The sequence below is a fragment of the Aquarana catesbeiana genome, linkage group LG02 (genome assembly GCF_042186555.1).
Source record: "Aquarana catesbeiana isolate 2022-GZ linkage group LG02, ASM4218655v1, whole genome shotgun sequence".
Lineage (NCBI taxonomy): Eukaryota > Metazoa > Chordata > Amphibia > Anura > Ranidae > Aquarana > Aquarana catesbeiana.
This window is the reverse complement of record NC_133325.1, coordinates 393,959,281-393,982,554: the sequence shown is the minus strand read 5'-3', so window position 1 is coordinate 393,982,554 and position 23,274 is coordinate 393,959,281. Positions and strand designations below refer to the sequence as shown.

Sequence of the window (23,274 nt, the reverse complement as noted above, 5' to 3'; positions counted from 1 at the left end):
GCATTGGTGAATGTTTTGAACGCTATCATACACTAGTTGAGTATTAGCGTAGGGTACAGCACTGCACAGACTAGGACACACTTCCACAGGGTCTCCCAAGATGCCATCGCATTTTGAGAGACCCAAACCTGGAACCGTTACAGTTTTAAAAGTTACAGTTATAAAAAAAAAAAAAGTAAAAAAAAAAAAAAATACACAAAAAAAATATAAAATAAAAAAACCAAAATAGTTGTCGTTTTATTGTTCTCTCTCTCTCTATTTTCTCTCTATTGTTCTGCTCTTTTTTACTGTATTCTGTTCTGCATTGTTTTATTGTTATGTTTTATCATGTTTGCTTTTCAGGTATGTAATTTTTTTATAGTTTACTGTGTTTTAAACATTTTTTTGTTTTCAGGTACGCCATTCAGCTGCAGCGCGGATTTATTTATCTTGACAGCAACAGCGTTTGCTCCCACGATACATAAAGCCGTAACTCCAGCGCTGTCGGAGGTGATTTCACCACCACAGTTACATACTTCAGCATATATGCCGAAGCGTGGGGGCAGAAGTGGGTGGAGGAGCGATTTGCTCCTGCCTTTTGCGGGAGGATGCCCCCATGCTTCGGCATATATATATTTTAGGTAGGCACAGGTTGCGTTAAATGTTTTATTTTTTACTATGGTTTTTTTTTGTATTTGCTTTGCAGGTATGGTAAGTATTACTGTTATACTGTAATGTTACTTTGTTTTTTGTTAACCATCATTTGCTTAGCAGGTACGCCATTCAGTTGCAGCGCGGATTTATTTATCTTGACAGCAACAGCGTTTGCTCCCACGATACATAAAGCCGTGACTCCAGCGCTGTCGGAGGTGATTTCACCACCACAGTTACATACTTCAGCATATATGCCGAAGCGTGGGGGCAGTGGGTGGAGGAGCAATTTGCTCCTGCCTTTTGCGGGAGGATGCCCCCATGCTTCGGCATATATAAATGGTGCATGTATGCCCATCATTAGAAGTGGGTGGATGAAGGGAGGTATTCTAATGGTGGGCATACCCACCGATCAATATCTTTTTTTCGTTCAGCCCACAGGCTGCATGAAAAAAAAGTTTACAATATATGCCCAACAAGGACCAGCAACGTACTGGTATGTTGCTGGACTTTGAGTGGTTATACCAGAATGATGCCTGCAGGTTTAGGTATCATCTTGGTATCATTCTTTTCAGCCAGCGGTCGGCTTTCATGTAAAAGCAATCCTAGCGGCTAATTAGCCTCTAGACTGCTTTTACAAGCAGTGGGAGGAAATGCCCCCCCCCCCACCGTCTTCCATGTTTTTCTCTGGCTCTCCTGTCCCAACAGGGAACCTGAGAATGCAGCCAGTGATTCGGCCAGCTGACCATAGAGCTGATCAGAGACCAGAATGGCTCCAAACATCTCTATGGCCTAAGAATCCGGAAGCTACGAGCATTTCATGACTTAGATTTCGCCAGATGTAAACAGCGCCATTGGGAAATTGGGAAAGCATTTTATCACACCGATCTTGGTGTGGTCAGATGCTTTGAGGGCAGAGGAGAGATCTAGGGTCTAATAGACCCCAATTTTTTCAAAAAAGAGTACCTGTCACTACCTATTGCTATCATATGGGATATTTACATTCCCTGAGATAACAATAAAAATGATTTAAAAAAAATAAAAATGAAAGGAACAGTTTAAAAATAGGATAAAAAATCAAAAAATTAATTAAAAAAAAAAAAAAAAAAAAAAAGCACCCCTGTCCCCCCCTGCTCTCGCGCAAAGGCGAACGCAAGCGTTGGTCTGGCGTCAAATGTAAACAGCAATTGCACCATGCATGTGAGGTATCACCGCGAAGGTCAGATCAAGGGCAGTAATTTTAGCAGTAGACCTCCTCTGTAAATCTAAAGTGGTAACCTGTAAAGGCTTTTAAAGGCTTTTAAAAATGTATTTAGTTTGTCGCCACTGCACGTTTGTGCGCAATTTTAAAACATGTCATGTTTGGTATCCATGTACTCGGCCTAAGATCATCTTTTTTATTTCATCAAACATTTGGGCAATATAGTGTGTTTTATTGCATTAAAATTTAAAAAAGTGTGTTTTTTCCCCAAAAAATGCGTTTGAAAAATCGCTGCGCAAATACTGTGTGAAAAAAAAAATGAAACACCCACCATTTTAATCTGTAGGGCATTTGCTTTAAAAAAATATATAATGTTTGGGGGTTCAAAGTAATTTTCTTGCAAAAAAAAATAATTTTTTCATGTAAACAAAAAGTGTCAGAAAGGGCTTTGTCTTCCAGTGGTTAGAAGAGTGGGTGATGTGTGACATAAGCTTCTAAATGTTGTGCATAAAATGCCAGGACAGTTCAAAACCCCCCCAAATGACCCCATTTTGGAAAGTAGACACCCCAAGCTATTTGCTGAGAGGCATGTCGAGTCCATGGAATATTTTATATTGTGACACAAGTTGCGAGAAAAAGACAAATTATTATTTTTTTTTTTTTTTTTTTTGCACAAAGTTGTCACTAAATGATATATTGCTCAAACATGCCATGGGAATATGTGAAATTACACCCCAAAATACATTCTGTTGCCTTTCCTGAGTACGGGGATACCACATGTGTGAGACTTTTTGGGAGCCTAACCGCATAGGGGACCCCGAAAACCAAGCACCGCCTTCAGGCTTTCTAAGGGCGTAAATTTTTGATTTCACTCTTCACTGCCTATCACAGTTTCGGAGGCCATGTAATGCCCAGATGGCACAAACCCCCCCCAAATGACCCCATTTTGGAAAATAGACACCCAAAGCTATTTGCTGAGAGGTATAGTGAGTATTTTGCAGACCTCACTTTTTGTCACAAACTTTTGAAAATTGAAAAAAGAAAAAAAAAATACGTTTTTCTTGTCTTTCTTCATTTTCAAAAACAAATGAGAGCTGCAAAATACTCACCATGCCTCTCAGCAAATAGCTTGGGGTGTCTACTTTCCAAAATGGGGTCATTTTGGGGCGGTTTTGTGCTATCTTGGCATTTTATGGCCTTCAAAACTGTGATGGGTAGTAAGGAGTGAAATCAAAAATTAACGCTCTTAGAAATCCTGAAGGCGGTAAATGGATTTCGGGGCCCCGTATGAAGCTAGGCTCCCAAAAAGTGCCACTCATGTGGTATCCCCGTACTCAGGAGAAGCAGCAGAATGTATTTTGGGGTGTAATTCCACATATGCCCATGACATGTTTGAGCAATATATCATTTAGTGACAACTTTGTGCAAAAAAAAAAAAAAAAAATTGTCACTTTCCCGCAACTTGTGTCAAAATATAAAATATTCCATGTACTCATCATGCCTCTCAGCAAATAGCTTGGGGTGTCTTCTTTCCAAAATGGGGTCATTTGGGTGGGTTTTGTGCCATCTGGGCATTTTATGGCCTTCAAAAATGTGATAGGTAGTGAGGAGTGAAATCACAACTTTACGCCCTTAGAAATCCTGAAGGCGGTGCTGGGTTTTCGGGGCCCCGTAAGCGGCTAGGCTCCCAAAAAGTCCCACACATGTGGTATCCCCATACTCAGGAGAATCAGCAGAATGTATTTTGGGGTGCAATTCCACATAAGCCCATAGCCTGTGTGAGCAATATATCATTTAGTGACAACTTTGTGCAAAAAAAAAAAAAAATTGTCACTTTCCCGCAACTTGTGTCAAAAAATAAAATATTCCATGGACTCAACATGCCTCTCAGCAAATAGCTTGGGGTGTCTACTTTCCAAAATGGGGTCATTTGGGGGGGGGTTGTGCCATCTTGGCATTTTATGGCCTTCAAAACTGTGATAGGTAGTGAGGAGTAAAATCAAAAATTTATGCCCTTAGAAATCCTGAAGGCGGTGCTTGGTTTTTGGGGCCCCGTACGCGGCTAGGCTCCCAAAAAGTCCCACACATGTGGTATCCCCGTACTCAGGAGAAGCAGCAGAATGTATTTTGGGGTGTAATTCCACATATGCCCATGGCATGTTTGAGCAGTATATCATTTAGTGACAACTTTGTGCAAAAAAAAAAAAAAAAATTGTCACTTTCCTGCAACTTGTGTCCAAATATAAAATATTCTATGGACTCAACATGCCTCTCAGCAAATAGCTTGGGGTGTCTACTTTCCAAAATGGGGTCATTTGGGGGGGGTTTGTGCCATCCTGGCATTTTATGGCCTTCAAAACTGTGATAGGTAGTGAGGAGTAAAATCAAAAATGTATGCCCTTTGAAATCCTGAAGGCGGTGCTTGGTTTTCGGGGCCCCGTACGCGGCTGGGCTCCCAAAAAGTCCCACACACTTGGTATCCCCGTACTCAGGAGAAGCAGCTGAATGTATTTTGGGGTGCAATTCCACATATGCCCATGGCCTGTGTGAGCAATATATCATTTAGTGACAACTTTTTGTAATTTTTTTTTTTTTTTTTGTCATTATTCAATCACTTGGGACAAAAAAAAAAAAATATTCAATGGGTTCAACATGCCTCTCAGCAATTTCCTTGGGGTGTCTACTTTCCAAAATGGGGTCATTTGGGGGGGTTTTGTACTGCCCTGCCATTTTAGCACCTCATGAAATGACATAGACAGTCATAAACTAAAAGCTGTGTAAATTCCAGAAAATGTACCCTAGTTTGTAGGCGCTATAACTTTTGCGCAAACCAATAAATATACGCTTATTGACATTTTTTTTACCAAAGACATGTGGCCGAATACATTTTGGCCTAAATGTATGACTAAAATTGATTTTAATGGATTTTTTTTATAACAAAAAGTAGAAAATATCATTTTTTTTCAAAATTTTCAGTCTTTTTCCGTTTATAGCGCAAAAAATAAAAGCGGCAGAGGTGATCAAATACCATCAAAATAAAGCTCTATTTGTGGGAAGAAAAGGACGCAAATTTCGTTTGGGTACAGCATTGCATGACCGCGCAATTAGCAGTTAAAGCGACGCAGTGCCAAATTGTAAAAAGTGCTCTGGTCAGGAAGGGGGTAAATCCTTCCGGGGCTGAAGTGGTTAAGCAACGATCACTGTATTAGTGTCACTGGTTCCCAAAAAGTGTCAAAAGTGTCAGTTAGTGACAGGATATCTGCCACAATATTGGCATCCTGCTATAAGTCACTGATCACCGCCATTACTATTATAAAAAAACAGAATAAATAAAAATTCCAGTATCCCTACCATAGTTTGTAGACACCATAACGTTTGCGCAAGCCAATCAATATACACTTATTGGTATTTTTTTTACCAAAAACATGTAGCAAATTACCTATTGGTCTAAATATATGAAGAAATTAGATTTTTTACATTTTTATTGGATATGTTTTATTGCAGAAAGTAAAAAATATTGTTTTTTTTTTATTTAAATGTGTCAGTCTTTTTTAGCGCTAAAAAACAAAAATCCAGTGGCGATCAAATACCAACAAAAGAAAGCTCTAAGGCCCCTTTCACACTGGGGCAGTGGGTGCGTCGGAGGTAAAGCGCCTCTATTTTTAGTGGCGCTTTACCGTCAATTTCGCAGCGCTATTTGGCTGCTAACAGGGCACTTTTACCCCCCACTGGCGGCCGAGAAAGGTTTAAAACCACCACAAAGTGCTGCTGCAGCAGCGCTGTGCCGTCGGTATAGCCGCACTGCCCCATTGATTTCAATGGGCAGGAGCGGATTAGGAGCGGTGTATACAAAGATGCTGCTTGCAGGAGTTTTTTTACCTTCCTGCCAGCGCACCGCTCCAGTGTGAAACCACTTGGGCTTTCACACTGGAGAGACAGGAGAGGCTCTTTACAGGCGCTATTTTTAGCGCTGTAGTGCCTGTAAAGCGTCTCAGTGTGAAAGGGGTCTAATTGTGGGGAAAAAGGACATACATTTAATTGATGTGCAGTGTTGCATGACTGTGCAATGGTCAGTTAAAGTAATGCAGTGCCGTATAGCAAAAAATGGCCTGGTCATGAAGCCTGGTAAATCTTCCGGAGGTCAAGTGGTAAAATCCAGTAATGCAATGGGGGTTTTTTACTAAAGGCAAATCCACTTTGCACTACAAGTGCAAACTACAAGTGCAAAGTGAACTTGAAATTGCACTGATCCGAGGAGGACATGCAAGGAAAATAAAAAACAACATTTTAGCTTGCACATGATTGGATAATAAAATCAGCAGAGCTTCCACTCATTTCAGATCTACTCCTCAGATTTACAGTGAGTGCACTTCCAACCACTTGTAGTTTGCACTTGTAGTGCAAAGTGGATTTGCCTTTAGTAAATAACCCCCACTGTCTCACCCTGCTCTGCACATGCTCAGTTGCTCTCCTTTTTTAGGCACTGCTAAATTTGTAGAGGCCGTAGAGTTCGTATTAGCGGCCTTTTAGTGCTATTTAAGCAGCGCTTTTTGGCCGCTAGCAGGGCGATTTTAAGCCGAAGAAGGGGTTAAAAGTGCCCATGTTGCGGCGCTTCCGAAGCACTTTTTAGGCGCTTTGGAAGCGCTGCCCATTCATTTCAATGGGCCGGGTGTTTTAGGAGCGCTATAAACAGCGCTCCCAAACCGCCCCAAAAATGCTACTTGCAGGACTTTTCCTAACAAGCCCAATGCCCCAGTGTGAAAGCACTCTGGCTTTCGCATTCGGGCGGTATGGGAGGCAGTTTTCAGGCGCTTTACAGGTGCTTTTTCTAGTGCTAATATGCCTGAAAACTGCCTCAGTGTGAAAGGATTCCTAGTTCCGCTTTATGATTTACTGCTGCTCAGGGACCACAGGCTTCAGCAAAATGGCAGCCTCCAGCAAGAAGAAACAGGAGCAGTGCTGGAGGCAATTTACAGCATACACTAATTTTTGTGGCATGATTTATAATGTGAAATGTATGTTCCTTGCTAAAGAACATTATTTTATATCAAGTTGTTATGGGTAAAGTTCCAGTTTAAACCTGAAATTCTTCAGAAAACTGAGTTTTGTTTTTTTTTTTTTTGTTTTTTTTTTTTTTGCTGCTTACACATAGCTAATATCGGACAGTGGAAATTCTGAACTCACCTAACTGGCTGTTTGCAGAAAATCGATGCAGGTGCTTGTCCAGGGGGTGGCGCTCTTCTTACCTCCAGCGGCGATCGGCTTGAAGAATCTCTATGGTGGGTTTTGTCACGCTGATGGATGACGTCGTCGGCTGCATGTTTCCGGTCAACACGTGTGTGCTGCTTCCATAGGAGAAGTGTGCGGGAGGATTTTGAGCGATCGCTAATCAAAGCTAGGGCGTGTGAATTGTCATCGGTCCACTCTGCTGTTCAGGTATTCATATCACTTGTAGTTACCAAGGCTGTGACAGTGCAGTGTCATGAAGGGTGAACCTTGCTTAGCAATGACAGCGTGTTCTCTACTGTTATACAAAGCACAGACCTGATCCATTATCATTTTAGTTTATTAGTAACCCCCTACTATGACATCAGTTGTCAGCCTGAGCCTCTTCTAGCAGTGTTCTGCTACACACCTGCAATGATTCTGCACACAGTCACTATAGTGTTACTATATGAATAGCCATGGGCATGCCAGTGATTAGGCATGCTGATTGGCTGCTCACTGCAGGGAAAAACTTTTTTTCTGTACTGTATGGAAGTGGTGAGGATGGTTGGGGTATCACTGGAAGGGAGAAATGTAAGGATAACCACTTTAGCCCCAGAAGGATTTACCCACTTCCTGACAAGGCCATTTTTTGCAATACGGCACTGTCCCTGCCCCTGCCCCTCAATCGTACGGCACTGACGATTGCTTGGTCATGCGGCGTACCCAAATAAAAATTCCCCACAAATAGAGCTTTCTTTTGGTGGTATTTGATCACCTCTTCAGTTTTTTATTTTTTGTGCCATAAACAAAAAAAGAGCGACAATTTTGAAAAAAAAACCCAACATTTTCTGCTATAAAACATTTCCAAAAAAATTTTAAATGTATTCATCAGTTTAGGCTGATATGTATTCTTCTACATATTTTTTTTTTTTAAATCGCAATAAGTGTATATTAATTGGTTTGCGCAAAAGTTATAGTGTCTATTAAATAGTGGATAGATTTATGGCATTTTTATTATTTTATTTTTTTACTAGTAATGGCAATCTGTGATATTGCGGCGGACAGATCGGACACTTGACTGACATTTTTGACACTTTTTTTTTTTTTGGGAACCAGTGACATTATAGTAATCAGTGATAAAAATATGCACTGTTATTGTACTGTTACTGGCAGGGAAGGGGTTAACAGGATCAATCAAGGGGTTAAATGTGTTCCCTGCAGGTGTTTTCTAACTGTATGCTTAGCAGAAAGACAGGATCTGTGTGATCTCCCCTGTCAGAACGGAGATTTGCCTTGTTTACACAGGCAGATCCCCGATCTGTCACTGCGGGGAAACGATCGCAGGTGGCTGGCGGACATCAAGTCTGCCGGACCCGCTTATTGGCTCCCCCCGCTGGCTAATGGGAGCGCGAGACCACAATATTGAGTTCACAAGCCAACATACACCTACGACGATTCCCCGGAACGAGCCAACCTGCCGCAGTATGACAGCGGCTGGTCAGCAAGCGGTTAAACATGCAGTCCAAGGCTTCATTCTCTTAGAGCCCTTTCACACTGGGGCGGGGGCGTTGTCGGCGGTAAAGCGCCGCTATTGTAAGCGGCGCTTTACCGTCGGTATGCGGCTGCTAGCGGGGCGGTTTTACCCCCTCCTAGCGGCCGAGAAAGGGTTAAAACCACCGCAAAGTGCCTCTGCAGAGGCGCTTTGCCGGCGGTATAGCCGCGCCGTCCCATTGATTTCAATGGGCAGGAGCGGTATACACTCCGCTCCTTCACCGCTCCGAAGATGCTGCTGGCAGGACTTTTTTTACCGTCCTGCCAGCACATCGCTCCAGTGTGAAAGCCCTCGGGGCTTTCACACTGGAATTAAAGCAACGGCTGTTTCGGGTCGGTTTGCAGAGCCCTTTCACACTGGGGCGGTTTGCAGGCGCTATTGCGCTAATAGCGCCTGCAAACCGACCTGAAAGTGCTGCTGCTTTCATTCCAGTGTGAAAGCCCCGAGGGCTTTCACACTGGAGCGGTGCGCTGGCAGGACGGTAAATAAAGTCCTGTCAGCAGCATCTTCAGAGCGGTGAAGGAGCGGAGTGTATACCACTCCTTCACCGCTCCTGCCCATTGAAATCAATGGGACGGCGCAGCTATACCACCGGCAAAGCGCCTCAGCAGAGGCGCTTTGCGTTTTTTTTTTTCAACCATTTCTCGGCCGCTAGTGGGGGGTAAAACTGCCCCACTAGCGGCCGCATACAGACGGTAAAGCACCGCTTACAATAGCGGCTCTTTACCGCCGACGCCCGCCCCAGTGTGAAAGGGCTCTAACACTTGTAGTCCTAAATGGGCTGCCAGGTGCTGCATGCAGACAGCCCATTCATGTCTAGGAGGACATAGCAACTGCAAAGACACAACCTCTCATCCTAATTTGACAGCAGTGTGGGTTAGAGTTGCCACCTCCTCCCTTTAAACCCAAACACCTATGAGTTGCACACGTTCTGAGGCTAATTTAATGCAGATAAGGCACCAAGTGAGTTCAATTACCACCTTACCCACACGATTGTCAAATTGGGAAGAGCCCATTCATGAACTGCTTGTTCCAGTGTGAATAAGGCTCAGTTATCTGATTAGACAGAACCAGACAATCCAAATGCTGCAAGTGAAGACCTATGGATTGTGATAATATTGGTGTGATTCTAAAACCGAGATCAGACTTTTTTTTTTTTTCCCTGCAAAGTAAAGGCATAATGTGCTAGTATGCATCACATACTAGTACATTATGTGACACTTGCCTGCAAACGAACCATGCGCCATCCCCGCTGGAGGCCACATCTATCTTCGCCCCCATCTTCCTTCTGGGGCTGCAGACTCCAGTCCTTTGACTGGCCACGGCATGGCACAAGCGGCCCTTCCTTCAGAGCGCATGCACCGGTGACATAATTGGCGCAGTATACAATAAATATCTCCTGAACGGCGCACGTTTAGGAGATATTTACAGTACCTATAGGTAAGCCTAGAATGAAGCTTACCTATAGGTACAAAGTATACGGGAAGGTTTACTCCCTCTTTAAGCTGAAGTTTAGTTAAAATTAAAATAAAAAAATAAGCACAAGGGAGGGTACTAACTTTCAATGAGAAGTGTCCCTTGTGCTGGCTGTCTTGGTTGAAATCTGCATTCCTCCCCACCCCCTTATAAATGGGGTGGTACGGTTGGATGGATGAAAGGTCCGCATTATCCATTCATAGATTATTTTTCATATATAAAAAGCTTATCGTACAGCTTTCATGAATATTGGTGGACAGAATAGGAAAACATAGTGGTTATTCTTGACAAGTGCATATGACAGTCCAGCAGCTCTATTAACCTCCACAGCACAGAAGATTACTGGTGTGGGAAGGCAGAGATAGAACATTGCAACCATTACAGCCAGCAGCAGCACAAGGGACACTTCTCATTAAATGTAAGTACTATCCCTTATGCTGATGTAAAAAAAAAAAATATATATATATTTATATATAACTTTGTCTTTAACTGCTTCCTGTCAGCCATGTGTACATATACATTCTGAGTGGAAAAAGCAGTGGTACCAGGAGCTGCAGCCATGATCCTGATATTGTTTAGTGATGCTGTTTTTTGTAAAAGTGATCTGAACAGCTATACAGCCACCTAATCACTATTACAGGGACGGAAGGGGTCCCCACCTCCCGCCGCCCCTTATCCTGGGCTCTTTCGTTCCACAGGGGAGCCTAGGACCGCTGTGGGCAGTCAGGCTGGGTTAACATAGAAAAGGGGGAGGAACATCCATTCTCCAGTCATCTCTATGGTGGGTGAAACTGGAAGCAATGAAGATCTTGTTACTTTTGGTACAGTTTGTTAGTTTACTAGCCATTACCAGCTAGTAAAACAGCTTTTTGAAACAATTTTAGTTTGATCGGCTGCTTTGGAGAGCAGATGAGAAATCTGGGGTCTATTAGACCCCAGATCTTTCCATAAAGATGACTTGTCATGGCCCATGCTATCACATGAAATGTTGTTCACAATGTTTTCGCCCCCATTTGTTTTGCAGCTATGAAGGAAGACGTGGGAAGAATTTTAATTCAGTTTAAAAATGAAAGTGGAGAAGTGCTTGGATCTTCCTTTGATGTACCCGTGGATATAACACCTGACAAACTGCAGCTGGTCTGCAATGCTCTTATACAGGAGGTACAGTCACCTATGCTTACCAGTTATTAAATATACATCTATAAAGTCCTAATTATCTGCTTTTTGTTATTTTTTGTTTTATTATTGCTGAATTAAGCAGTTGCATTATTTTGTTTCTGATTGTTTGTTTAAAGTTTCAACAAATATTGGTTGTAAAAGTTGCATGAGCTGGGCAGATTGAACAATGCAAATGTGTGATGAAAGAACTATAACACAAGTTAACTCCGTTATGCTAGTTGAACCAAGCGCTTTCAATTAGTTCTGAAACCCCGAGGCCAGTAAAAGGGGCTCCTAATCTTTCTGTTCTGTGATTGGCTGCACAGTGCTGACCTCCTACCAACTCCTGATCATCAATATATGACAGTAAGCTGACAGTGACAGATTGGTCACTGTTCTGGGGGTGCAATGGAGTACACCCCGGCACTACACACCAAGGCATATACATTATGTGGCAGCTGACTGTTAGGCCCATCCTAGATACCACAGCATAGATTCATATAGCAGTCATAAATGGGTTAAACAGCAGCTCTATTGGGGGGAAGGGTGGGCAAATATAATGGAAAAACACACTTATACAGTGACTGCTTCACATTACAAAAAATGTGTAAATTCTGTAATTTCCTATGCTTTGTAGCAGAAGGAGTAGCCGTGTCAAAGGAAAAGACCCATAAGCCGCACATCATGAAGCAGACCCATGTGCATGACGTGAGATGAAAGAAGGACAATTGGTTCCCCTGGGGTGGGATTTTAGAGGCATTACCACAGAAAGGATATTAATAGTAAGAAAAATATTTTATTACAAAACACAAAAATATAACACACAATGTATCAGAATAAAACATTAGCACACATGAAAAATACATATGTATAATTGCATCGAGAATGACATGCAGGTAACAAAAAATGTATATATGTCACACAAGACAATAAATGAAAACAGACCAATGATAAAAGATGGAGTGGGTCTCACTAAAAGGTTTAATGAGACCCACTCCATCTTTTATCATTGGTCTGTTTTCATTTATTGTCTTGTGTGACATATATACATTTTTTGTTACCTGCATGTCATTCTCGATGCAATTATACATATGTATTTTTCATGTGTGCTAATGTTTTATTCTGATACATTGTGTGTTATATTTTTGTATTTTGTAATAAAATATTTTTCTTACTATTAATATCCTTTCTGTGGTAATGCCTCTAAAATCCCACCCCAGGGGAACCAATTGTCCTTCTTTTGCTATTAAGGGATGTGGCATACCTTTTTTGTTTACTACTTCTGGTCAGAGCTCCTTTGTTTCTATGACGTGAGATGAATGGCAACCTCAGCGTGTACTCCAGCCTGGCCATGCCCCCTGACTAGAGTCTGGACTGAGGCTGTCATTCATCTCACTTCATGCACATGGGTCCGCTTCATGATGTGCGGCTTATGGATCTTTTCCTTTGACATTGCTGCAGCTTGGAGCTTTGATGGGCTCCCTGTCCCTACCTGCCACTCACAGCAGTCTAGTTGGACTTTACACATGGACAGATTGGCGCTTAGAACAAGCCCGGTGTCAGCCCACAGGGTCAGATAAACGAAGAGACAATTTGGGATATTTAATAAAAGATTCATGAGTGGCTTATAAAAAGTCTATACACATTCACCTTGAAGGCAGCCCAGTGGTAGGCATGAAGCCACTCTGGAACAACTGAGGAAAAAGCTGGGTTTTTTTTCCCCTCGGTCTAGTTGGACCTTACCTCTCTACCTGAGCGGCACCTACATTTGGTCTTTTTGGGTAGCAGGAGGAGTGTTACAAGACTTAGAGCCCAAAATGATACAAACTCTCAGTTGTATTCATCTTCATGGTATAATTACTGAAAATGCCTGCATTGGTCGTCCACCTAAATTTCTCCTTTTTGGCCTTTGTCCTATAGAGTGGGCAGTCTCACTGAAAACCTAACTTCAGCTTTTAGCTGGCATGTGGCAACCCAGTAAAAAAAAAACTCCCTCCCTGTTCTGACATTTGTTGAATACTGTAGATATAACATTTGGAGATATTTCCTCACCTCTCTTTCTCTCTGAAAGTCACTTAGGCTCGGTGCACCTTGCCGCGAACTGCAGTGAGACTTCCTGGTGTCTTGAGTACTACTTTGAGGCACAAGTGGGATAGAAGTCACCTTGAAGTAGTACAAGAACCTTTTCTAAAGTCAGAGCGACTTCAGTAATGTTAATTAAGAAAGCTCTCATCGACTAACCTGGGATTTCACATGTCACATGACTTGGGGTCCCACAAGTCGGACCCAAAGTCGCCGCAGTGTAAACTGAGCTTTAAACAGAAATGAGAAGAAATGTACCAAATTGGGACATGGCAATTAACAGTTGGCATGTTTTAACCCTTGCATATTCTTTCAAACTTACACAAGGACATTTGCCTGTCTTGGGATCCTGCGATGTCAGCACCCCAGCTGATTTTTCAATCGGCTCTCGGGTGCAGCTGCCACCGCCATTCCTTGTTATGGTAACCGGCAGTAAAGCCTTGCGGCTTCACAGTTTTCTACTGCGCATGCGTGAAGCGCACTGTGCTTTGCAAAGGGCCTGGTGGCGGGAAAAGGCAGAGGGGGGGCCGATATCTGTCAAAAACAAGCTGAGCTTCCCCTTTTGGGTGGAGCTTCGCTTTGATAAAAACTTTTGCCTGGAGTTGGGCTGAACAGATACTGTATTTCCTTCCAAGTGAATGTCCTATGTTATTCTCTAAAACTGGAAAAAATTAAAGTAGCATTGTTGTCAATTGGATCTTACCAGATTTCCAACTCATTATTTTATGGTAAGAAAATGAAAGCTACAACACTTATTGCTTTCCACAGCTACACTCCCTTTGTTCTGGTTTTACTGTTCAGCCACTGGCAAAGTACTGCTATGTGGCTCCTATGCTGGGATCGGTGTTGGTACACTTTTTTTTCTTTTTTTCCATTTTGTATTTGTTATATTCGGCTATGAAATAGATTGTTTTTATAATAGCAGTGTGTTTCAGGAGGAACCTGTACCACTTGCCTTTTTTGTCCATGATGTGGAGATTGTGGCATCTTTGGAAAAAACCTTGGAGAAGCAGACTGTGGAAACGGAAAAGGTTTTGGATATAATCTATCAGCCACAAGCTGTGTTCAAGGTCCGTGCAGTAACACGTTGCACTAGTTCTTTGGAGGGGCATTCCGAGGCTGTGATCTCAGTCGCATTCAGCCCAACTGGAAAGTAAGCATGTTTGCAAAATGTTTGAATAGCTAACAGCTAAGATGTCATTATAGAAAATTTTGTTTTGGTTAAAGGGTTTTTTGAAGCATCAAGTGTTCAAACTTTTACATACCACCATATTGTACAGGTGGACAAACCAATGATTTTCTGCCTTTGCTGACAATGTCTGGCTGAACTATATGAAAGTTGAATGGTCTCATTGGGAGGCTTTCAAAAAGCTAACAGGCTTAGCAGAGAGATTGGAGGTCTCTTGACTCCTACAACAGGGCTTAGTATGCAAGCATGGCTTCACCTGAAAACTACCCTTAACACCCTTTATTCAAAGAAAAATGGTGACAATTAGAGTGGAGCTGACATTTTATTATGTTTTTATGCAGGTACTTGGCCAGTGGATCAGGAGATACCACAGTACGCTTCTGGGACCTCACCACAGAGACACCACATTTTACTTCCAAAGGTTAGTAAGACAGACTGTTCCACCTTTGTGGCTACAATGTACTTGTACTATTTAAAGCGGGGGTCCACCTACCTATCGTTTTTTTTTTTTTTTTGAGTTCATTCACAAACTTTTCTTCTCAGCATTACATACTCACATATTGTGTGTAATATGTCCGCCTGTGTCAGATTTCGTCGGAAAGAATAACTTCTATTATTCACTGCAGGCGGTTTCCATCTTCATTGTGGGCATTTGAAGCCCACAAGCATTTATTTCCTGGATGTGGTGAATGCTGTGCTCCCAGCATTCACCGCTCGTTCCCGCACATGCTCAGTGGCATCCTGGGAAGCCTGAGACTAGCTCCCAGGAGTCTGGGAGAGGCTAGAAACACGCCTACTCCCACGGGAGGAGAACCAGGAAGTGCAAAGAAGAATAGAAAAATAAAAGGTAATTACGGCGATTTAAATTTTTTTAAACGGCATGTCAGCATCTAGGCAAGGAAGAGAATATATACAGATATTGTTCAAAATTTTGGTGGAACCCCGCTTTAAACACTTTTTTTTTTTTTTGCTTAAACAATTAATGTTAACTTTTAAAGGGTCAATCCACCCAAAACTGATATGTAGCTTTATTATAGATGCTGGAGAGTTAAAGTAGAGCTCCAGAAATTTTAGGCAGAAAGAATGGCAGTAAGGAAGTGTAGTGTGTTTACACTTCTGTGCTGTCTTTTGACGATACAGCTCTCCAAAAAATATTGGACGCTGTTGGTACCGTGCTTCTACTTTGTTCTGTCTCTGCTATTTTATGAATGGAATTAGGTTCTGCAAATGGTCTGTGGTCTTGTCTGTATCCCTGCATCAGCCTGAGATAGTGTAGACCAATCCTTGGCACATCTACTGAGCATGCTCCAGTTTTAGTTCCCGTTTAAGCTGTCCATTTCCTCCTTTGTCTTATCTGTGCGGCCCACATATGTCTATATAGTCACATGTGTGGGCATATACACTGTGGTAAATTAAAGTCCCCTCCCTCATTCACATCCTTGTATTGTACAACAAAAGATACCAGCGCTCAATATGTTAAAATGAAGGAAAGTTTCTCAGTAGCAGTGATACAATAATATGAACGGTTTATTTGATAAGGATCATGTGGAAACAGTAATCCAAATGTCGTCAAAGCACTTATAATATTGAGAAGGATAGGAGATAAAGGCTTACGAATGGAAAGAACCTGGCAGTGGCAGTGGGGGTGGCGCCAATGTTCCCACTGCGCTGATCCAAACTAGGGACCTGCTCATCCGCGGGCTGTAGGCAGCTAGGCGTGCTGGTGATGAAGGAGGAGAAAGCAGCGGTCCGCGGGAGCTCCGTGCTCCACGTTTCAGAGTACCGGGCCAGCCAGCGTGCTGTCAGGGAATGGAGTGGAGCCGTGGTCCATGGATGGATGTTGTGATGTTCTCTCCGTCTGAGCCCAAGCAGGCGTGTGGCTACTCCCAGATGTAGGTGGGGATGCCCTGGTCCAAGTGTGGAAGCTGGGAAGAGGGAACCGGAGCAAGCATGGATAGCATGCAGCGCTGGTGGAGGCTGTGGTGGATAGGCTCGGGGAGCAGCGTGACCCGCAAGCTGCAGGGTTGCTGTGACTACGCGTTTTGTGTGCATGTGCTTTTAGGAAAAAGCGCATGCACGCCCTCCCTCAGGGCGTCAAGGACCCACTGTACCACATGCCACATGTGATTTTCTTCACAGCCATATATGACCACAATTTAGTACTGGTGACACCCACCATTCACATCCTTGTATTGCTAAACATTATGGGGGCAGGATATAAGATGTTGATTGATGGAGGTTTCATCTCCTTGTTAGTCCCAGCACATACACACCATAGAAACAGGCTCGAGGGGCATGACACAGCCTGTAACAACCACCAGGTAGCTTTCAGTTTGTTCATACTGTAAAGCCATCGTCAGTCAACTTAAACATTTGCTTTGAAATATAGATTTGTAATGAGCTTTAACCACTTCAAAACCCGGCCAATTTTGACGCGGGGGGTGGGGGGGGGGGGGGGTGGGGTGTGCTTTAAAAAAATTTCATTTATTTTAAAGCAGACATTCTTCTTTCTGCCATGCAGTGATTACACTACACAAGGTTAATAATCCTCTTCCTCCCTCCTGCTATGAGCTGATGAGGGACAGCAGAGAGATCAGAGCATGCTGATCCAGTTCTTGTTCTTTGTGTTGTGTCCTGTGCTTTTCACAGCCACAAAACAGAGAACTGATCGCTCCTTTTATTAATTAGAAGCAGCAGATGCTTTGTTTTTTATGTTTAGAAGAGTTCTACCATTGTGCTTGCACCACTCTTGGTATTGCCATAGGGAATGTATATGGCCCTAGGATTTTTTTAATGTATATAATAGTATCCACATCCCAAGTAAAAGCAGTATATGAGAGAAAGATTAAAGGACTTTTAAGGTACTAGAAAAAAGTCACAGTACCTTGAAAGTCCCTTAATCTTTCTCTTCTATATATTCCTGTTCTTTCCAATTATACCTCTGGAACTCCCCTTTAAACTACTGACATTTTTAATATTCTCTGAGTGATTTACAGATCCGGTATTATGGACAATACCTTTTTCTAGAATATTTTATTTTCAGTTCTTTAAAGTACAGCTGTGGCTGGACTATAGATATTAAAATGTTTACTTATTCTTAACAAGCAGTATGCTTTAAAATAAGGTTTTGATGACCTGCAGTTAAAGCCGCTGTGAAGTGGTTCGTCTTCAAAGTTCACAGTAGAAGCAGTGAATTCCCTTTTAAGTCAGGTCTCAGCACTTTGCTGTTCCTGCGCTCCTGATCTGTGTTTACAATGGAGATTAGAAGGCTGACAGAGGGAAGCCGGAGAAGCGGCAGCTACTGAGGTCAGTCAGGGTTTGTTTTAAAGCTGCATTTACTTAAGAATACTTACATTTTTTTTTTTTTAAAAGAACATGTTTATTCATATTTATGTCATACATAGATATCGTATACAACATACAGTTACAGGCGTGAAATATATTGTGCATCAAAACAAAGATGTGTTTACATTGTATCTCGTGTTTGTTATTAACATATTATATTCCATGCAATATCGTGACATTAAAGCATTAGTTATTTTTATTGATACTGTTTTGCTCTATCATAGTATACAATGGAATATGAAAGTACTTCAAACTGTATAGTTTATCATGATCGCGTTACACCCTTATATTATGCTTACATCGAGCTATTCCGTACAAGTCTCGCTAGTTTCAAGCCATTTATCCCATACTCGATTGTATTTGTTCGGGCACCCCCTATGTTTGTAGAGCAATTTTTTGTTGGGCAGTGACTTATTGGTCTCAGCAATCCAATTTTGGATTGAAGGAGAATGAGTCTGCATCCAGTATTTGGCGATTACTTTTCTGGCACAGAAAAGAGTTTCCTGTAAGAATGTGGCTTGGTATTTCTCGATTGTGGTGTCCGGGAGCAGTCCCAGAAGGCATAACTTGGGATCCACCTGCACTGGAGAGCCCATTTTGGTCATGTAGAAATTTGATGATTTGTGCCCAGTAACTCTGAATATGTGGGCAGGACCAGAGCATGTGGAAAAAAAGAGCATGGGTTGTCTGCACACCTTGGACAGTCTGGGCTCTGGTCTGGGCGAAATTTTGTTAGTCTGGCCGGAGTAAGGTAAGACCTGTGAATAATATATAGTTGGGTAAGACGGTCAGAAAGTCTGGGTGACGCTTGTTTAACATTTTCCAGTATCTCATCCCAGTCCGAGTCGTCCATTGGGCCAATATCCACCTCCCATCTGAGCTTAGCTGTGTCAACAACCCTCGCTACCGTACGTGTGCGTATAATGCTGTATAGGGTGGAGATTAATTTCTCAGGGTCATCACCCATGATTACATCAACCATAGGGAGCATTTGTAGGCTGGGAAATCCTGCCGTAAATTGGGTTCTCAGTGCGTGTCTTAATTGGATATATCTAAATTTCATGTGTAAGAGTAATTCAAACTCTTCTTGTAGCGATTGAAAGCTTCTTATACCCAGAGGGGAGATTACCTGAAACAGGTACACTATACCTTTTGTCGCCCATGTAGTCGCTCCCGACATTCGCATCAATTCAGGTAGTTGTGGGTTGTGCCATAATGGTGTATGTGAGTGGAAAAAATCCACCCCGATAAGTTTAAGTGCACTTTCCCAGATGCTTTTGTGCTGGTGCAACAGGGGGTTCTGAGCAGCCCAGCCCCCCCTGTTGCCCCCGCCTCTAAATATCACCTGGAGAGGGGAATGGGCAACTGAGTTTGGTTTTTTGCATGTCAAAGATTGGTATCTAATGCTATCAGTTTTGTGGAGATGATATGTGTGTGAAAGTTGCGCCGCTATATAATATGCATGTAGGTCTGGGAGAGCCGTTCCCCCTGAAGAGGTCGGGTTTTTCAAAGTGTGCCACGCCAACTTATGCCGGTTGGTTCCCCATACAAATGAATTGAGAATATGGTCTATTGATTTGAAGGTTTTAAGGGGGATAAGGACTGGCGAGTTCCACATTATATATAAGAATTTTGGGAGAAGTACCATTTTGAATAGGTTGATCCTGCCCATAACTCCCAATGGGAGCCTTGCCCATGATTGTGCGTGCAGTTTTAAATATGCGAATAGTGGCTCGATATTGTTGGGGAGAAATTCTGAGGGCTCTTTGGTGATCTGTATACCTAAGTATTTAAAAGATGCTACTCTTTGTAGAGGGAGGGATGCAGAGCGATATGTGGGTGCTGTTGAGTCAAGTGGCATAATTTGTGATTTGTTCCAGTTTATACTCAGACCTGAATGTCTACCAAAGTCCTCGATAGTCTGTAGGGCAGCCTGGAGGGACGGGCCGGTATCTTGCAGGTATAGCAGCATATCATCTGCATATAGGCTCACCGTCTCCACCAGACTCCCCAGCCTAAGACCCTGAATGTTTGGGTGTACCCTAAGGGATATAGCCAAAGGCTCAACTGACAGGGCGTAGAGGAGTGGGGAGAGTGGACACCCCTGTCTGGTTCCCCGTTGCAATGGGAAAGGTGTTGAGGTCCTCCCATTCACGAGTACACTGGCCTCCGGTGAGAAGTATAATAGTTGTACCCACTTGATAAAGTTAGGACCGAAACCGAACCCCCTAAGGCACTCCCACAGGTACTCCCACTCCACGGAGTCAAAAGCCTTGGCGGCGTCTAGCACCACCACTGCTCTGTCCCCGACGGTGTCGTGTATTGCTTGTATGTTTAATATAAAGCCTACGCAGGTTCATAGCTGTATTTTTCCCAGGCATGAACCCTGTTTGGTCGGGGTGGATTATGGATAGGATAATACGGTTAAGGCGGAGAGCTAATATTTTGGCTAGAATCTTGATATCTGCCTGAAGGAGCGAGATTGGGCGGTAGGACTCTGGATAGTGGGGATCTTTGCCTGGTTTGGGGATCACTACAATTATTGCTTGTCTAAGGGATTGTAGAAGAGACCCAGCCTCAAAGATATGTTTGTATAGTTTGGACAATTCAGGAACTAAGATTTCGGAATAGGTGGCGTAGAAATCAAGAGGAATACCGTCTCGCCCAGGGGCTTTAGCTGGGGCCAGCGAGGCTATCGCGACCGCTATCTCATCTGTCGAGATTGGGGCCTCCATTTCTTGCATCTGGGACAATGATATTTTAGGAAGGGGTATGTTCTGTAGAAAAGCCTGGGTCTCCTGCACATCAACCCCCACCCTAGAAGAGTATAGATCAGCATAATATCTGCGGAAAATGCTTGTTACCGTTTCTGGGTCAGATGTTATAGTGCCCTGTGGGTCCTTTAAAGAGACCACCACCGGGGGGCTCGTGTCTTGTCTTGCTAAATATGCCAGGAGCTTGCCCGCCCGTTCCCCCTGCTCGAATACCCGTTGTTTAGAGAAGAGGAGTTTCTGGTTAGCTTTTTCAAAAAGGAGTTGGTCTAAAACTCTCGTTCGTAGTTTAAGCAGGGATGCTTTGGCAGGTGTTGGGTCTAAGCTAAACTCTCTGGTGTCAGTGTCTAGTTGTTCGGAAGCCTGAGTCAGTTTGAGTTTGGATGCGGTCTTCAGTCTGTTTATACGATGAGAGATAATCGTACGGGCATGTCATTTAAATGATTCCCATATCATACCTATTGGGGCGGTGTCACGATTTGTGTTGAAATAAAATTGCCATTCCGAGCTAATGTCCTCCTGGTCATCAAGTACTGAAAGCCAAAAGGAATGTAAACGCCAGGTGCGAGGCCCCGCGTGAGGAGCAATGCGCAAGGTGGCCCAGCAAGGGGCATGATCTGAGAGGGATCTAGTGTGGTACCCAGATTCCGTAAGGGATGGTATAAGAGTGTCTGAAATTAATATTAGGTCTATTCGGGACATGGAGGAATGTGTCGCCGAAAAACATGAGTAGGCCTGAGTGTGTGGGTGTCTGCAGCGCCACGCATCAGTTAGAGAAAAGTCACGCAGCAGACGCCCAAATCTGGTGGTATCCGGTACTTGGCCTCCTTGTTGCATGCGTAATCTGTCTAAAGTGGGGTTCACTACCTCGTTAAAGTCACCCAACCAAATAGCAGGTGTTGTAGGGTACTGCGCCATGTATGTTAAGCCTTCATTAATAAGGCTAGAATTATATGGTGGAGGAATATAGAAGGCCATGAGTAGGTATTGCGAGCCACAAATTATGCTTTGCAGAAAAATGAACCTGCCCTGGGGGGTCTGTCCGCACCGACACAAGTCCAAACGAGACTGATTTGGCAAAGAGTATAGATACCCCTCTGGAATAGGGAGAGTGAGTGGTGTGATACGCCCAGCCTATCCATGGGCGTTTCTTTGCCAGCTGGAGCTGGCCTGTGATGTGCGTTTCAACCAGTACTGTTATGTCTGCCCGATATGACTTGAGGCATCCGAAAATTGCGGTGCGCTTGACCTGGTCTCGGATTCCTCTGACGTTCCAAGTCAAAAACTTGATGTCAGTCATTTTCTAATAAACAGGTAGTTATGTGGAGTCGGTGCGAGACCATTTCCCAGGGCAAGTCCATATACATTCCATACATTAAATCTTGAGTTATGGCATCGTATCAGTGTTAGATGCATTCTATGTTCATATTCCTTATGTTGCATTAAAATAAAATCCATGTTCTTTAAATATAACTGAAACATTTCCCCTACCCCCTTCCCAGCCCTCAGCCACCCCAACTTAGCTGGGACATCAAACCCAAAACTAGTGCTGCTACCTTTTGAGCGTCATGCAAACTTTATGAACCAAGGTAGTGCACAACTTCCCTACCATCCACAGTGGAGGCCTATTCGGCTACACACTTGGTAGAGGGTTAAACCTTTTAATAAGGGCAAACAAACACTGGGTTAAAACCGGGAATGAGAGACGTTCTCTCTTCCGGTTGTGGCATATAGAAATTGTAAACAACCTGAAATATATCGCTAGGGTCAAGAGCTACTTATCCCCTATATATCATATTGTAACCTCTGATCTTCTCCTTGCATCTTTCATGGGTGATGGGTTAACATGAGTTCCTATGAAGTAGGAGAGAGGGCCACATGGTGGTAGTTCATCATTGTGGGTGTGCAACCTCAAGATGGAAAAGTTCAGGGCCCAGCAGAACTCTAGTTTAGGTCCCATGTTCTGTGTGGTGGTTTTATCAGGCTATGGCTTATATATAGCTGAAACATGGGTATAGTTCCAGGCGCTGAAGTGTGCAACAGGCAGTTCCCTGAGCGCCAACTTACATTGGGGGGAAAAGTTATTCCAAGGGTGAGGTTGCAGCGTCTGGCGTTGCCAAGCCACCGCATACCACAGAGGTTTTAAGTGAGGGTAAATTGCAAATGAGCGTATTAGCTTGGATACTATCACAGAGTCTCATCTTTACATACCGTCGCTTGGAGATCATTCTTGGGCAGGACGGTTCCGCTCTGCATCGCGATGGTCCAACCACTCCGATGCCTGCACTGGGTCCTCAAAGAAATAAGCTTGATCGTCTCCGGCCACACGGAGCCGGGCGGGGAAAAGCATAGCGTACTTCAAATGGTGAGCCCTAAGGCGCCTTTTTACCTCCATGAAACGGGCCCGCTGTTTCTGTACTTCGGCGGAGAAATCCGGGAAAGCCGACACGTGTCCCGACTGAAATGGGATATTACCCTTTAGCCTGGCGAGGCGTAGTACTGCATCACGGTCCTTGAAATTTAATAGCTTCGCTATAAAAGTGCGCGGCGGGGCCCCTTCAGGTGGGCGACGCGCCGGCATACGGTGAGCCCGCTCAACTACGAATGTCCCAGAGAAGGCCTCTCTGCCATATGCGGAGATTAGGAGCTTTTCTAGGAAGGT

The 23,274-nt window shown here is 43.4% G+C and overlaps 1 protein-coding gene across 1 annotated transcript in view; it reads left to right on the top strand.

The window, feature by feature from the left end:
• The first annotated feature begins 7,101 nt into the window (after positions 1 to 7,101).
• NLE1 (notchless homolog 1) overlaps positions 7,102 to 23,274 on the top strand; it is a 43,727-nt gene continuing 27,554 nt past the window's right edge. Inside the window, exons 1-4 of the mRNA XM_073615243.1 lie at positions 7,102 to 7,267; positions 11,092 to 11,228; positions 14,243 to 14,460; positions 14,838 to 14,917. Of these exons, the coding sequence (XP_073471344.1) occupies positions 11,094 to 11,228; positions 14,243 to 14,460; positions 14,838 to 14,917 (433 nt within the window). The 5' untranslated portion in view covers positions 7,102 to 7,267; positions 11,092 to 11,093. The remainder of the gene's footprint in view (positions 7,268 to 11,091; positions 11,229 to 14,242; positions 14,461 to 14,837; positions 14,918 to 23,274) is intronic.